This window comes from Abrus precatorius, unplaced genomic scaffold, assembly GCF_003935025.1.
Source record: "Abrus precatorius isolate BTA unplaced genomic scaffold, Abrus_2018 Scaffold0, whole genome shotgun sequence".
NCBI lineage: Eukaryota > Viridiplantae > Streptophyta > Magnoliopsida > Fabales > Fabaceae > Abrus > Abrus precatorius.
The window spans coordinates 323,966-341,465 of record NW_020874290.1 but is presented as its reverse complement, the minus strand read 5'-3'; the positions used below and the strand labels follow the sequence as shown (position 1 = coordinate 341,465).

The following is a 17,500-nucleotide window of genomic DNA, read 5'->3' as shown; positions in this document are numbered from 1 at the left end:
AATTGGATTCCGAAGAAAATAAAAAAATCCAATTTTTCTTTGATGCAATTAGAACTGATCTGAACAATAAAACACTAGTAAATATAAATAGAAAAAAATGTATTGGAATAAACGAAATCAGTAAAAAAGTTCCCCTATGGTCATACAAATTTATCGACGAATTAAAACAACTGGGGGGGAAAAATGAAGCAGAAAATTTTCAGATTCGTTCTAGAAAAGCCAAACGTGTAGTGGTTTTTACTAAAAATTTACAGAAACAGAATAAGGGTACCCATAATGATACTGGAAATACTGAGAATACTAAAAAAAACGAATTGGCTTTACTACGTTATTCACAACAACCGGATTTTCGGCGAGACATAATCAAAGGATCCATACGTGCTCAAAGGCGTAAAACAGTTACTTGGAAATTTTTTCAAAGAACTGTGCATTCCCCCCTTTTTTTGGACAAATTTGAGAAACGCTTGTTCTTTTTTTTTGATAGTTTCGAGTCAATGAAAATCTTTTTTCTGTTCCAAAATTGGATTCGAAAAAAGACAAAATTTCCAATTTTGGATTATACAGAGGAAAAGGCAAAAGAAAGTGAGAAAAAAGAGGAGGACGACAAAAAAAAAATAAACGAAAATGCGGAAAAAAAACGTATAGAAATAGCAGAAGCCTGGGATAACTTTATATTTGCTCAAGGAATAAGAGGTTTTTTATTAATAACCCAATCGATTCTTCGAAAATATATTAAATTACCCTCATTGATAATAACTAAAAATATCGTTCGTATACTACTTTTTCAATTTCCCGAATGGTCAGAAGATTATAGGGATTGGAAGAGAGAAATGTATATTAAATGTACCTATAATGGCGTTCAATTATCTGAAACAGAATTTCCCCAAAAATGGCTAACAGACGGTATTCAGATAAAGATCTTATTTCCTTTTCGTCTGAAACCTTGGCACAGATCTAAGTTACGATCCAATGAAAAGGAAAAAGATAGAATGAAAAAAAAAGTGAAAAAAAAGAACTTCTGTTTTTTAACAATTTGGGGAAGGGAAGTTGAATTGCCCTTTTCTGATTCTCAAAAAAATCGATTTTCTTTTTGTGATCCTATTTTTAAAGAACTCAAAAAAAAAAAGAAAAAATTGAAAAATTATTTTTTTCGAGTTCTAAAAGTTTTAAATGAAAGAACAAAATGGTTTCTAAATATCTCAAAAGATATTGCAAAATGGATCAGCAAAAGTATTCTATTTCTAAAAAAAAAAATAAAACAACTCTTCATTTTTAATTTTACAAATTTTCATTCTTTATTTTTATTATTTGTTAGACTCAAAAAAATAAATGAATTGAATGAAAACAAAAAAGATTCAACAATTTGTAAGAATAATCCAATTATTTTCGAATCAACCATTCCAATTCAATCTATAAATTGGGGAAATTGTTCATTGATAAAAAAAAAAATAAAAGACCTGAATGCTAAAACAAAAACTATTCTAAAACAAATAGAAAAAATGACAAAAGAAAAAAGGAAAGGGGGACTTCTAATTTCAGAGATAAATATTCATTCGAACAAAACAACTTATGATACTAAAAGATTAGAATTAGAAAAAAATATTTTGCAGATATTACAAATAAGAAATGTTCGATTAACTCGTAAATCACATTTTTTTTTTAAATTTTTCCTGAAAAGGATATACATAGATATCCTTCTATATATCATTAGTATTCCTAGGATCAATATACAACTTTTTCTGGAATCAAAAAAAAAAATGATAAATAGATCCATTTACAATAATGAAGTAAATACAGAAATAACTGATAAAACAAATCAAAGTATAATTCACTTTATTTCGATTATACACAATACTAGTAATACGAATTCACAGAATTCTTGTAACGTCTCCTTTTTGTCACAAGCATATGTATTTTTTAAATTATCACAAAACCAAGTAATCAACATTAACATAGATAAGTATAAGTTAAGATATGTTTTTCAATATCATGGAAGATTTTTTTTTCTTAAGAATGAAATAAAGGATTCTTTTTTTGGAGTACAAGGAATATTTCATTCCAAATTAAAACATAAGAACCCTCCCAATTCTGTAATGAATCAATGGACAAATTGGTTAAAGGGTCATTATCAATATGACTTATCTAAAAGCATATGGTCTAGATTAGTACCACAAAAATGGAGAAATAGAATCAATGAACATCGTGTGGCTCAAAATAAAGATTTAACCAACTGTGATTCTTATGAAAAAACCCGATTAATTCTTTACAAAGAAGAACAAATAGACGCATTAAAAAAAAAAAAAATGAAAAAACAATATAGATATGATCTTTTATCCTATAACTCTATTAATTATACGGAAAATAAAGACTCATATATTTATGGATATAGATCATCATTCCACGCAAATAAAAAGCAAGCGATTTCTTCTAATTACAACACGCATAAAAAAAAATTATTTGATATAATGAGTAATATCTCTATGAAGAATTATACAGCGGAAGATGCTATTATAGATATGGAAAAAAATCTGGATAGAAAGTATTTTGATTGGATGGGAATAAATGTAGAAATACTAAATCGTTCCATATCGAGTACGAAATTTTTTTTCGTTTCAGAATTTTTGATATTTTCTAATGCATATAAATATCAAAATAACCCGCGGATCATACCAATCAAATCACTTTTTTTCCATTTTAATATAAATATAAATCAAAATGTTAGTGAAAATCAAAATAACATTACTGAAAAGAAAAGAATAATAGATATTTTTAGACCATCGAAAAAAAAGAAATCTCCGGAATTCGAGTTAGAGACTCAAAATCGAGCAAAAACAGAATGCGCGGGTCGAGTAAATCTTGAATCATCTCCCTCAAACCAAAAAAAAGATATTGAAAAAAAATTTGCGGAATTGGACAGTAAAAAGGATGGTAAGGGTATAAAGAAAAAGAAAGACAAGAACAAGATGAAGGCTAAACTAAATTTCTTAACAAGAATTTTTTTTACTTTTCATTTGGACTGGAAGAATTTCTTAGGTAAAAGAATATTAAATAATGTCAAAGTATACTGTCTCCTGATTAGATTGAAAAATTTAAGAGAAATTGCTATAACCTCTATTCAAAGGGAAGAACTAGATCTAAAAATTATGCTGATTCAAAATCATAAGGATTTCACTTTTCCAGGCTTGAAGAAAAATGAAAATACAAAATTTATGAAAAACGAATTTTTTATTATCAAACCAGTTCGCCTGTCTAGAAAAAACAATAAACAATTTTTTATGTATCAAACCATGGGTATCTCATTAATTCGTAAGAGTAAGTACAAAATGAATCAAAAATACTCCGAAAAAAGTAATGTTGATAAGAAAAATTTTGAAAAATACATTACACGGACAAGAGATCCAAAAATAACAGAAAAAAAAAAAAAAAAAAATTATAATTTGCTTGTTCCTGAAAATATTTTATCCGCTAGACGTCGTAGAGAGTTGAGAATTGTAATTTGTTTAAATCCTAAGAATATAAATAGTATGCATAGAAACACAATATTTTACAATGAAAATAAAGGTAATAATTTTTTGACTCAAAAACGAAAAGATCTTGACAGAGATAAAAAAAAACTAATGAATTTCCAAATTTTTCTTTGGCCAAATTATAGATTAGAAGAATTAGCTTGTATAAATCGCTATTGGTTTAATACCCATAATGGAAGTCGTTTCAATATAGTAAGGCTACATATGTATCCGCGATTGAAAATTCGTTAATCGAAATTTGTCTTCTATTTACCATAATATATATCTGGTATATGAAGACAAATTGTTATATACATAACATAAATGGGAACACACATTGTGGCATTGATACTAATCTAATGATGTATCCATTAGATCGAAAAAAGAATCAACAAAATTGTCTTTTATTTTTCAAGCATACAATTTGTTATTTGGTGAATCCATAAATATGGTATCTTTTCTATCTATTTAGATTGGATTGATTAATAAGAAAGAATGAATTCAATCAGGAATTCCTAAGGAAATTCAGATTTATATACAAAAATGAGTATCATTACTATTACTGATCAATAAAAATATTTATCAAAAGCGAGGGGAAGAGGAAAGCTTTCATTTCATTTTTTTATGGTAAAAAATTCATTTATACCTGTTATTTCAGAAGAAAAAAAAGAAGAAAACCCGGGATCAGTTGAATTTCAAATATTCCATTTTACCAATAAGATACGAAGACTTACTTCGCATTTTGAATTGCACCGAAAAGACTATTTATCTCAAAGGGGTTTACGTAAAATTCTGGGAAAACGGCAACGATTACTGTCTTATTTGTCAAAAAAAAGTAGAATACGTTATAAAAAATTAATAAATCAGTTTGATATTCGGGAGTCACAAATTCGTTAATTTGAAGAGTCATTTTCAATTATTCGATTTATTAGATCTTGAATTTTGATGAATTTTTTTTTTTTTTTAAAGCGATTCATTCTTCTATGAATCGAGGAAAAAAATCTATGAATATCCCAGCTACAAGAAAGGACCTCATGATAGTAAATATGGGACCTCACCACCCATCAATGCATGGTGTTCTTCGACTTATTGTTACTCTGGATGGTGAGGATGTTATTGATTGTGAACCAATATTGGGTTATTTACACAGAGGGATGGAAAAAATTGCAGAAAACCGAACAATTATACAATATCTCCCTTATGTAACACGTTGGGATTATTTAGCTACTATGTTCACAGAAGCAATAACTGTAAACGGACCAGAACAGTTGGGAAATATTCAAGTACCTAAAAGAGCTAGCTATATCCGAGTAATTATGTTAGAGTTGAGTCGTATAGCTTCTCATCTACTGTGGCTGGGACCTTTTATGGCAGATATTGGTGCACAAACCCCTTTCTTCTATATTTTCCGAGAAAGAGAATTAATATATGATCTATTCGAAGCTGCGACAGGTATGAGAATGATGCATAATTTTTTTCGTATCGGAGGGGTAGCGGCTGATTTACCTCATGGTTGGATAGATAAATGTTTTGAATTCTGCGATTATTTTTTAACAAAGGTTGTTGAATATCAAAGACTTATTATGCGAAATCCTATTTTTTTAGAACGGGTTGAGGGAGTAGGCGTTGTTGATGGAGAGGAAGTAATAAATTGGGGTTTATCAGGACCAATGCTTCGGGCTTCCGGAATACAATGGGATCTACGTAAAGTTGATAATTATGAGTGTTATGAGGAATTTGATTGGGAAGTTCAATGGCAAAAAGAAGGAGATTCGTTAGCTCGTTATTTAGTTCGAATTGGTGAAATGACGGAATCTATAAAAATTATTCAACAGGCTTTGGAAGGAATTCCCGGCGGACCATATGAAAATTTAGAAATTCGCTGCTTAGATAAAGAAACAGAGCCAGAATGGAATGATTTTGAATATCGATTTATTAGTAAAAAAGCGTCTCCGACTTTTGAATTGCCGAAACAAGAACTTTATGTAAGAGTTGAGGCTCCTAAGGGAGAATTAGGAATTTTTCTAATAGGTGATCAAAATGGTTTTCCTTGGAGATGGAAAATTCGTCCACCGGGTTTTATCAATTTGCAAATTCTTCCTCAATTAGTTAAAACAATGAAATTGGCCGATATTATGACAATACTAGGTAGCATAGATATCATTATGGGAGAGGTTGATCGTTGAAATGATAATTGATACAACAGAAATACAAGATATCCATTTTTTTTTCAGATTGGAATCTTTTAAAGAGGTATATGGAATTCTATGGGTATTTGCCCCTATTTTTATTCTTGTATTAGGAATCACAATAAGTGTACTAGCAATTGTATGGTTAGAAAGAGAAATATCCGCAGGGATACAACAGCGTATTGGACCTGAATATGCTGGTCCTTTTGGAGTTCTTCAAGCTCTAGCAGACGGAACAAAACTACTTTTCAAGGAGAATCTTATTCCATCTAGAGGAGATATTAATTTATTCAGTATCGGACCATTCATATCAGTCATATCAATTATAATAAGCTATTCAGTAATTCCTTTTAATTATAACTTTGTTTTATCTGACCTCAATATCGGTGTTTTTTTATGGATTGCTATTTCAAGTATTGCTCCCATTGGACTTCTTATGTCAGGATATGGGTCAAATAATAAATATTCCTTTTTGGGTGGTCTACGAGCTGCTGCTCAATCGATTAGTTATGAAATACCATTAACTCTATGTGTGTTATCAATATCTCTACGTGCGATTCGTTGAGACAGAAGCTTTTCGATACTATTGCTATACTCCCCCCTTTCTTTATAGTGCTTTCTAGTAAAGAAGGATAATAAATTGAATATATATCCTTATCATTATTCTTTTTCGAAATTCGGATTGAAGAATTTAATCAGATAGTTATATGAGTGAAATAAAACAGCTTCTATTGAATAGAATTTATTAATTCTATATATATACTATATTACTTATAGTTATATATTACTTATAGTTAATAGATAGTATGAGGAGTTAAAATTGCAGTCAAAATATTGAGTCTCATTTTCCATGTATAAGAATTAAGTGAAAAAAAAAATTCTATTCTATTTCTTCAGTAGAAGAGGTCATTTACCCCCAAGGTTGGTTGATTAGTCATCCTGTCTTGAAGCGGGCACAAAAGAAAAACCAACCTTTTTTTTGAGTTTTCACTATCATTTGTATGAATTATCATACATGTATTAACATAACTAAAGGGGTTTAATAAAAAAATGAATGGATGGGTAGAAACACCAAAATACACAAAGGATTAGTAACGCAAATTTTTTTAAATATCCAAAAGAGCATTTATACATAATAGAAAAAGAATACTAATTGGGGCTTTAAGTTGGTAGAAAAAATCAGGCAGTACTCCCTACAATTCCGATCCAGAGTATGCTCCCATCCACTGATTAAATAAATGACTATCAGGAACGAAATAATCCTTTACTTTTGTTTTCATTAATTCACTTTTTTTTTTGAGTCCCTTTTTAGTTGCACAAAAAAAGGCTAGGAGCGAAAGAAAAAGTGATACCCTTTTTCTTTTTTTTTCTTACATCTATATTCTAGGAAGATGGAATTCATGTCATAATTCAGAAAACGAATGTATAATTCTTTTTTGTAATCGAAAATGATGGAGAAGTTATTGAGAATTCTATAAAGAGTATTTTATTGAAGAATTCAGTTATTACTCAACAAATTCCAATTTTTTTTTAAAGGGATAAGATCAATTCAGAAGTACTTTTTGTATCTTTTATTTATTCAAATAAAATTTGAAATGTATTTTTCTTTATTATTAATTTTTTCATTAAATAAAACAAAACAGACAGAATTCAATTGGTCTAATTCAGAACCGTCCGATAAAATCGAATCTTATCCATTTTATAAATATATCAAGAGATAAATAATCGGTCTGGTCCTTAGATTTATTGAAGGCTTAAAAGGAGCCGTATGAGGTGAAAAATCTCATGTACGGTTCTGTAATAGAGATGGGAACAGTAATGTTATCACCGACTAGGATTATCTAACAGCTTAAGTACAGTTGATATAGTTGAAGCGCAATCCAAATATGGTTTTTGGGGATGGAATTTGTGGCGTCAACCTATGGGTTTCATCGTTTTTCTAATTTCTTCTTTAGCAGAATGTGAAAGATTACCTTTTGATTTACCAGAAGCGGAAGAAGAATTAATAGCGGGTTATCAAACCGAATATTCGGGTATCAAATTTGGCTTATTTTACATTGCTTCCTATTTAAACCTATTAATTTCTTCCTTGTTTGTAACAGTTCTTTACTTTGGTGGTCCGAATATCTCTATTCCGTACATATTTGTTTCTGAATTTTTTGAAATAAATAAAGCATATGGAGTTTTTGTAACAACAATTGGTATCTTTATTACACTAGCTAAAACTTATTTGTTCTTATTCGTTTCTATCACAACAAGATGGACTTTACCTAGGCTAAGAATAGATCAATTATTAAATTTTGGATGGAAGTTTCTTTTACCCATTTCTCTCGGTAATCTATTATTAACAACTTCGTCTCAATTGTTTTCACTATAAAAAACGGACCTTCTATATTCATAACTTGTCTCAAACAAGAGAAAGAAAAAAAACAAAAATAATCAGAGATATTCACGATATGTTCCTTATGATAACTGGATTTATGAATTATGGTCAACAAACAGTCCGAGCTGCAAGGTACATTGGTCAAAGTTTCACGATTACCTTATCTCACGCAAATCGTTTACCTGTAACTATTCAATATCCTTATGAAAAAATAATCACATCGGAACGTTTCCGTGGTCGAATACATTTCGAATTTGATAAATGCATTGCTTGTGAAGTATGTGTTCGTGTATGTCCCATAGATCTACCCGTTGTTGATTGGAAACTGGAAACTGATATTCGAAAGAAACGATTGCTTAATTACAGTATTGATTTCGGAATCTGTATATTTTGTGGTAACTGTATTGAGTATTGTCCAACAAATTGTTTATCAATGACTGAAGAATATGAACTTTCGACTTATGATCGTCACGAATTGAATTATAATCAAATTGCTTTGGGCCGTTTACCAGTGTCAGTAATTGATGATTATACAATTCGAACAATTCAAATAAAATTAAGTTAATTATAATATAATTATAAAATCTTTTTCTAAAAATAAAGATTATATAAATCAAATCATATTCGATATATTTCTATATATAAATATATGTATTTGAATAATATATATGAATAATATAAATTTGGATAATAAGAAAAATGTTATTAAAAAAAAAGAATAAATCTTAGAGGTAGATATTTTTATATTAGATATTCTATTAGTAGAAATATTCGATACATATATTATATATATACTTTAGTTTTCGTATAGTTTCAAACTACTCTTTCATAGAAAGAATGGAATGACATTGATCCTATAACTGTACCTATAGCAATTCACACTTATTATCTTAGGATTTGATTGAATTCAATGCGGAGAGAAATTTAGTATTTAGTATATAATTTTTTTCCTGGTCATATCAATAAAGTCATGAAATTTCGATTTATTTATCTCTTATTTTACATATAATGGATTTGCCTGAACCGATACATGATTTTCTTTTAGTCTTTCTGGGATCGGGTCTTATATTAGGAAGTCTAGGAGTAATATTACTTACCAACCCAATTTTTTCTGCTTTTTCGTTGGGACTGGTTCTTGTTTGTATATCTTTAGTCTATATTTTATCAAACTCCCATTTTGTAGCTGCATCGCAGCTACTTATTTACGTGGGCGCTATAAATGTTTTAATCATATTTGCTGTAATGTTCATGAATAGGTCAGAATATTACCAAGATTTTCGTCTTTGGACCATTGGGGATGGAATTACTTTGATGGTTTGTACAAGTATTTTTGTTTCACTAATAACTACTATTCCAGATACATCATGGTACGGGATTATTTGGACTGTGAGACCAAATCAGATTATAGAACAAGATTTTATAAGTACTAGTCAACAAATTGGAATTCATTTATCAACAGATTTTTTTCTTCCATTTGAACTCATTTCCATAATTCTTTTAGCTGCTTTGATAGGTGCAATTGTTGTGGCTCGCCAATAAGAACTTATTCTAACTAATAATCTAAATCTGAATTCTATTTTGTTTAATTTTCTCCCAGTTATTTCCGTTGAATTCTTGTTCATATTGATGAAATGAATCAAAATTGGTAAGGAGTTGGTCAATGATGTTCGAGCATGTACTTATTTTGAGTGCCTATTTATTTTCTATGGGTATCTATGGATTAATCACGAGTCGAAATATGGTTAGAGCCCTTATGTGTCTTGAACTTATACTGAATGCAGTTAATATAAATTTCGTAACCTTTTCTGATTTTTTTGATAGTCGCCAATTAAAAGGAAATATTTTTTCAATTTTTGTTATAGCTGTTGCAGCCGCTGAAGCAGCTATCGGACCTGCTATTGTTTCCTCAATTTATCGTAACAAAAAATCAACCCGTATGAATCAATTGAATTTGTTGAATAAATAGTATTGATTATAATAAATCATAAAAAGTAGAATTTAGAATGAATAGTGTAATATTTATCAATTCAAATTAGCATGTATGATACGCAACTTAGAATCATGTTTGTGAAAATAAATAAAAGAAATCAAAGTATTTTGGTCCTATTCTCTTCTTATGAATTGATCTATAAGTCTATTTTTATTAGCAAAATTCTGATAAATCATTGATTCATCTGGTGTCTAAATATAGAATTCATTTACGAGTTTACTAGATCGAAAATTTTCAATTTTTGATGTTCAAAGATTTCTATAGATTCAATGTCACATTCAGTAAAGATTTATGATACATGTATAGGATGTACTCAATGTGTTCGAGCCTGCCCCACAGATGTATTAGAAATGATACCTTGGGACGGATGTAAAGCTAAGCAAATTGCTTCTGCCCCAAGAACAGAGGACTGTGTTGGTTGTAAGAGGTGTGAATCCGCCTGTCCGACGGATTTCTTAAGTGTTCGAGTTTATTTATGGCATGAGACAACTCGAAGCATGGGTCTAGCTTATTGATACGTTTCAAAAAACACCACACAAATACGTTTTTTTTTACTGACAAAAACCCGCGCTCAAAATAGAAAAAAAATTGCTTTTCTATTTTGAGCGCGGGTTTTTCTGGTCTAAGTATATCTTATTTTTATCACGAATTATTTTCCTTGGTTAACAATAATTGTAGTTTTGCCAATAGCTGGAGGTTCCTTAATTTTCTTATTTCCTCATAAAGGAAATAAGGTGATTAGGTGGTATACTATTTGTATATGCTTAATGGATCTCCTTCTAACAACCTATGCATTTTGTTATCATTTAGAATTGGATGATCCACTAATTCAATTGACAGAGAATTATAAATGGATCCATTTTTTTGACTTTTACTGGAGATTCGGAATAGATGGACTCTCTTTAGGACCCATTTTATTGACAGGATTTATCACCACTTTAGCTACGTTAGCAGCTCAGCCGGTTACTCGAGAATCACCATTTTTTTATTTCCTGATGTTAGCAATGTATAGTGGTCAAATAGGATCATTTTCTTCTCGAGACATTTTACTTTTTTTCATCATGTGGGAATTAGAATTAATTCCCGTTTATCTACTTTTATCTATGTGGGGGGTAAGAAACGTTTGTATTCAGCTACAAAGTTTATTTTGTACACTGCAGGAAGTTCCATTTTTTTATTAATGGGAATTCTGGCTATGGGTTTATATGGTTCTAATGAACCAACATTAAATTTTGAATCATTAACTAATCAATCGTATCCCATGGCGCTGGAAATAATTTTCTATATGGGATTTTTTATTGCTTTTACTGTCAAATCGCCAATTATACCTTTCCATACATGGTTACCAGACACCCACGGGGAGGCACATTACAGCACTTGTATGCTTTTAGCCGGAATCTTATTAAAAATGGGAGCATATGGATTGGTTCGAATTAATATGGAATTATTATCCCGCGCTCATTCTATATTTTGCCCCTGGTTAATGCTATTAGGTTCAATTCAAATAATCTATGCAGCTTCAACATCTCTTGGTCAACGTAATTTAAAAAAAAGAATAGCTTATTCCTCAGTATCTCATATGGGTTTCTTAATTATAGGAATTAGTTCTATAAGCGATACGGGACTTAATGGCGCTATTTTACAAATAATCTCTCATGGATTTATTGGCGCTGCGCTTTTTTTCTTGGCGGGAACTAGTTATGATAGACTACGTCTTCTTTATCTCGACGAAATGGGCGGAATGGCTATCCCAATGCCAAAAATATTCACCATTTTCACTATTTTATCGATGGCTTCTCTTGCATTGCCGGGCATGAGCGGTTTTGTTGCAGAATTGATAGTTTTTTTTGGAATAATTACCAGCCAAAAATATCTTTTAATTACAAAAATACTAATCACTTTTGTAACAGCAATTGGAATGATATTAACTCCCATTTATTTATTATCTATCTTACGGCAGATGTTCTATGGATACAAGCTTTTTAATACACCAAACTCTTATTTTTTTGATTCTGGGCCACGAGAATTATTTATTTCAATTTCGATCCTTATACCCGTACTATGTATTGGTATTTATCCGGATTTCATTTTCTCATTCTCGGCTAACAAAGTTGAAGCTATTCTATCCAATTTTTTATAGATAGTTTTCGTGAATATGAATAAATGAAAAAAAAAAAAGAAAAAATAGTAAAAAATCTTATGTACAATAAACAAAATATTTTTTTCTTGTATTAACTTACAAAAAAATGAATTTAAGTTGTAATTGAATATGCTTGTTGTTTGTGAGAACCCCTTGAATCACTACTACATTACTTGATTTAAAGGGTTCTCGATGATTTATGGGAAGTTTGCTTCATATATATATATTCTTTCTTATATATAATATAATGAATGGTTTCCATATTTATATTTGTGAAGTTTTTTTTCACTCACTTTAATTCAATTAGATGTAAATGAACCATAACTATGTAGTCCTATTCCTAATAGATTTATTCCTAAATAACATACCCAAATTATAAAAAAGCCCATAGAGGCCACTATTGAAGAATTTAAATTTTCTACTTTTTTCTTTTTTCTAGTATGTAAATAAATTGCGAATATAGTCCAAGTAATAAAAGCCCAAGTTTCCTTTGGATCCCAATTCCAATATGACCCCCATGTCTCATTAGCCCATACTGCTCCTGAAATAATACCTATTGTTAAAAGGATAAAACCTAGACTAATAATACGGTAACCCCAACGATCTAATTGTTGAATAAATTGAGACCTGTAATAATTTCTAGAAGAAGAAAAAGAAGTTTTTTGTAAAACATTATTTCTTTCATTCATATTCATGTATTTGATTTCAGCAAACGAAAATGATTCATTTAAAAAATACAAATTATTGCTTTTACCAATAATTTGTATGAGTTCTCGAAATGAAATGACTAAAATAGCTACTGATAATAATGATCCACATAAAAGAGTTGCATAACCCAATATCATCATACTTACATGCATAATTAACCAATGGGATTGTAGAGCAGGTACTAATAGTACGGATTTTTGCATTTCGGTTAAAAGACCTGAAGTAGCAAAGCCTTGGGTAAAAATAACACTTGGTGCGATTATTGTATTTAAATAGTTGTTTTTATGCTTTTTGAAGCATGGAACCATATAAAAAATGGAAAAATTCCATGAAAGAAAGATTAATGATTCATATAAATCACTAAATGGTAAATGGCCCGAAAAAACCCAACGAGTAACTAACAATCCTGTTATACAGAAAAAAGTTATTATCATGCCTTTTTTGGACGAATCATATAATCCTAGGATTTCATTGACCGATAAAGTTATCAAATGAATTGAAATTACAATTGATACAACCGAAAACGATATATGAATTAATATATGCTCTAAAGTTGAAAATATCATATAGAATAAATAAAAATCAGAATACTAGGAATAGAAATAGGAATTGAGTTCATTATAGGACTTATTCTTTTGGAGGATAAGATATCATGCCGCTACTCGGACTTGAACCGAGATGCTCTAGCACTGCTTCCTAAGAGCAGCGTGTCTACCAATTTCACCATAGCGGCTTACTCGAAATCATAATAACCAATTTTTAGTCAATTGTCAAGATTCAAATAAAGAATCAATTAAAGTGTAATATTTGTTTACTAAACATTAACGAATTAAAAGAAGTCTATTAGAGAATCTATTAGAATTTTCGAAATTCTATATCTATATATATATTATTATTCTATATTCTTATTCTAAATATATTACATTTTTTCTTATTCTAAATATATTACATTTTAGAAAATTTTAGAAAGGAATAGAAAAATAAAATTAAGAATATAGAATAAATAAAAAAATGGTGAAATTTTTCATCAAAAATGGAACACTACATTCAAAGTATTTTTTTATTTAGAATATCGTTATACATATCCTAAATTTGTAGAATACTAATTTAGATATGAAAAACGAATTTAGATATTCCAATTATATTAGTATTTTAATATTCAAAAATGTTATTTGAATAAAGTTAATTCAGATTATTCTGACGTTTGTATTTGTTACAAAAAAAACTTTTTGAATTCCCCGTAAAAATAGATTGTGCTAATGAAAAAGCTTTTAATGTTGTCCAATATCCCCTCTTTTTCCAAAAATTTTTTCGAATGATTTTTTTTGATATAGAAGTGCGCTTTTTTGGAACTGCCATCGAGTTAGTATAGTTTTTCATTGTTATAGTTCGATGTGAAAGACATTTTTTTCTGTAAATGAAAAGGAATTCTTCTTTAATTACCCATATATCTTATGTATCTTAATGCTCCCTTTTTGCTTCCTATCTCTAAAGTAAAACATTGAATATTATAACTCTTTTTCCAGACATGAATATCTTTTTATTGTAATGGAAAATACTCAATTAGTTCAAAAATGAACTAATGCTTAAAAAAAAAAGAATTATTGAGTAATGTCGTAGGAATTGTAATTTTTTAATGAATATCAAAATAAACGAATCTTCGTAGTTTTAGTGTAATTCATTATTTATCCTCACTCTATACTTTTGTATAATTGTAAAAAAAAAAATAGAAATTCACATTTTTATTTTTACATATTTCCTTTTTATTATTTTATTAAAATTACATTCATTATTTATTATAGTAATAGTAATAAATATGAGAAAAAAAAAAGAAACTCTTTTTTTTTTTTTTACTAGGAATAGGAATTTGGTTATTGGTCCATTTTCAGTTTGTACTTAGTAATATTCGAATGGAACAAAGATTCAGAACAATTAATGTAATTCTATTTCTAGATTCACTTCTTTTATTAACCGACCCTTTTCTTTACAAAAGAGATGAAACAAAACTGACGAATAAGAAACAAAATTCATTAAGAATCCAATCCATTTGTTTTGTTTTTGTATGGAATATACACATCAATCTTCATGGATCATACCTTTCATTCCATTTCCAGTTCCTATGTTAATAGGAGTGGGATTTCTACTTTTTCCGACGGCAACAAAAAATCTTCGCCGTATATGGGCTTTTCCTAGTATTTTTTTATTAACTATAGTTATGATTTTTTCGATTGATCTGTCTATTTATCAAATCAATAAGGGTTCCATCTATCAATATGTATGGTCTTGGACCATAAATAATGATCTTTCTTTAGAGTTTGGATACTTGATCGATTCACTTACTTCTATTATGTCAATTTTAATTACTACTGTTGGCATTCTGGTTCTTATTTATAGTGATAATTATATGTCTCATGATCAAGGATATTTGAGATTTTTTGCTTATATTACTTTTTTTAATATTTCAATGTTGGGTTTAGTTACTAGCTCGAATTTGATACAAATTTATATTTTTTGGGAATTGGTTGGAATGTGTTCTTATTTATTAATAGGTTTTTGGTTCACACGTCCTATTGCAGCAAATGCTTGTCAAAAAGCATTTGTAACGAATCGTATAGGAGATTTTGGTTTATTATTAGGAATTTTAGGTTTTTATTGGATAACGGGTAGTTTAGAATTTCGGGATTTGTTTCAAATAGTCAGTAATTTGATTTATAAAAATGAAGTTAATATTTTTTTTCTTACTTTATCCGCCCTCTTGTTATTTTGTGGCTCAGTTGCTAAATCTGCCCAATTTCCCCTTCATGTATGGTTACCAGATGCTATGGAAGGACCTACTCCCATTTCCGCTCTTATACATGCTGCTACTATGGTAGCGGCGGGAATTTTTCTTGTAGCTCGACTTCTTCCTCTTTTCATAGTTCTACCTTACATAATGAATGGAATAGCTTTTATAGGTATAATAACAGTAGTCTTAGGAGCTACTTTAGCTATTGCTCAAAAAGATATTAAGAAAGATTTGGCCTATTCCACAATGTCTCAATTGGGTTATATGATATTAGCTCTAGGTATGGGATCTTATCGAGCCGCTTTATTTCATTTGATTACTCATGCTTATTCAAAAGCATTGTTATTTTTAGGATCTGGATCCATTATTCATTCAATGGAAGCTATTGTTGGATATTCTCCAGCTAAAAGTCAAAATATGGTTCTTATGGGTGGTTTAACAAAACATGTGCCAATTACAAAAACTGCTTTTTTAATAGGTACACTTTCTCTTTGTGGTATTCCACCTTTTGCCTGTTTTTGGTCCAAAGATGAGATTCTTAATGATAGTTGGTTGTATTCACCAATTTTCGCAATAATAGCTTGTTCCACAGCAGGATTAACTGCATTTTATATGTTTCGGATCTATTTACTTGTTTTTGAAGGATATTTAAACATTCATTTTCTAAATTTCAATGGAAAAAAAAATAATTCATTCTATTCAATATCTTTATGGGGTAAAGAAGAAAAAATAAAAAACAAAATTTATTTATTAGCTTTATTAAGAATGAAAAAGAATGAAATGACTTCTTTTTTTCTGAAGAAGACATATTCACATCGAATTCATCGAAATGTCAAAAGCATAACACGTCTTTTTTTTGATAGTACCCATTTTTTTGGTACTAAAAAAACTGCTTGTTTATATCCTCACGAATCGGACAATACTATGCAATTTTCTATGCTTGTTTTAGTATTGTTTACTTTTTTTGTTGGGGCCATAGGAATTTCTTTCAGCCAAAAAGGAATAGATTGCGATATATTATCAAGATTATTAATTCCGTTTATAGACCTTTTACATCAAAATTCAAAAAAAATTCAGGATTGGTATGAATTTTTTACAAACGTAACTTTTTCTGTGATTCTAACGTTTTTCGGAATATTTATAGCGTCTTTTTTTTATAAACCGGTTTTTTCAGATTTACTAAATTTGAATTTATTCAATTTATTTGAAAAAAGTGTTCCCAAACAAATTCTTGCCGATAATATAATAAATGTCTTATATGATTGGTCATATAATCGTGGTTATATAGATGCTTTTTATGAAATATCTTTAATTGGAAGTGTAAGAAAATTAAGTAAAATAAATTATTTTATGGATAGACAAGTAATTGATGGAATTCCAAATGGAATTGGTGTTACAAGTTTTTTTATGGGAGAAACTATTAAATATATAGGGAGTGGACGACTTTCTTCATATATCTTATTTTTTATATTCTTTATATTAATCTTTTTAGTAATTTGGTATTATTTATTTATTAATAGTAATCAAGATCTTATTAACTAATCTATTGTTAACTAATCTTATCAATATTGAACTTGGTAAAAAGAAAGGGTTTAATAACTGAAAAATAAGATTCTTAAAGAATATTCTTTGAATACTAAAATTACGTATTGAATTTGGATTCTTGTATCCATAATTCAAAAACTTTTTGTGATTATTGCCGAAGAACTGAAATAAAAGATACGGTAGAGCTATGGCAGTTATTGTATGAGGTCTACCCAATGCTAAATGTAAGGGCACATAATAGATCGATATGAACA

General features: G+C 29.1%; 2 protein-coding genes across 2 annotated transcripts; both read left to right on the top strand.

Annotated features, from left to right (window-relative positions):
• Positions 1 to 7,543: 7,543 nt before the first annotated feature.
• Positions 7,544 to 8,643, top strand: LOC113863109 (NADH-quinone oxidoreductase subunit H 1-like). Its single transcript, XM_027496577.1, has 3 exons — positions 7,544 to 8,028; positions 8,114 to 8,443; positions 8,522 to 8,643. The coding sequence occupies exons 1-3, from the start codon at positions 7,617 to 7,619 to the stop codon at positions 8,641 to 8,643; spliced, it is 864 nt and encodes a 287-aa protein (XP_027352378.1). The 5' UTR covers positions 7,544 to 7,616.
• A 443-nt stretch (positions 8,644 to 9,086) lies between these two features.
• Positions 9,087 to 10,053, top strand: LOC113860278 (NAD(P)H-quinone oxidoreductase subunit 6, chloroplastic-like). Its single transcript, XM_027492984.1, has 2 exons — positions 9,087 to 9,613; positions 9,729 to 10,053. Exons 1-2 carry the CDS (start codon positions 9,087 to 9,089, stop codon positions 10,042 to 10,044), a joined length of 843 nt encoding a protein of 280 aa, XP_027348785.1. The 3' UTR covers positions 10,045 to 10,053.
• Positions 10,054 to 17,500: the final 7,447 nt, after the last annotated feature.

Bases quoted from the DNA above. Each gene is read 5' to 3' on its own strand.
- LOC113860278 (XM_027492984.1), top strand. From the start codon at position 9,087: ATGGATTTGCCTGAACCGATACATGATTTTCTTTTAGTCTTTCTGGGA. The intron at 9,614-9,728 runs ATAAGAACTTAT...AAAATTGGTAAG, and splicing joins GCAATTGTTGTGGCTCGCCA to GAGTTGGTCAATGATGTTCG.
- LOC113863109 (XM_027496577.1), top strand. From the start codon at position 7,617: ATGGGTTTCATCGTTTTTCTAATTTCTTCTTTAGCAGAATGTGAAAGA. The intron at 8,029-8,113 runs GTAATCTATTAT...CTCAAACAAGAG, and splicing joins TCTTTTACCCATTTCTCTCG to AAAGAAAAAAAACAAAAATA. The intron at 8,444-8,521 runs GTATTGATTTCG...CAATGACTGAAG, and splicing joins GAAACGATTGCTTAATTACA to AATATGAACTTTCGACTTAT.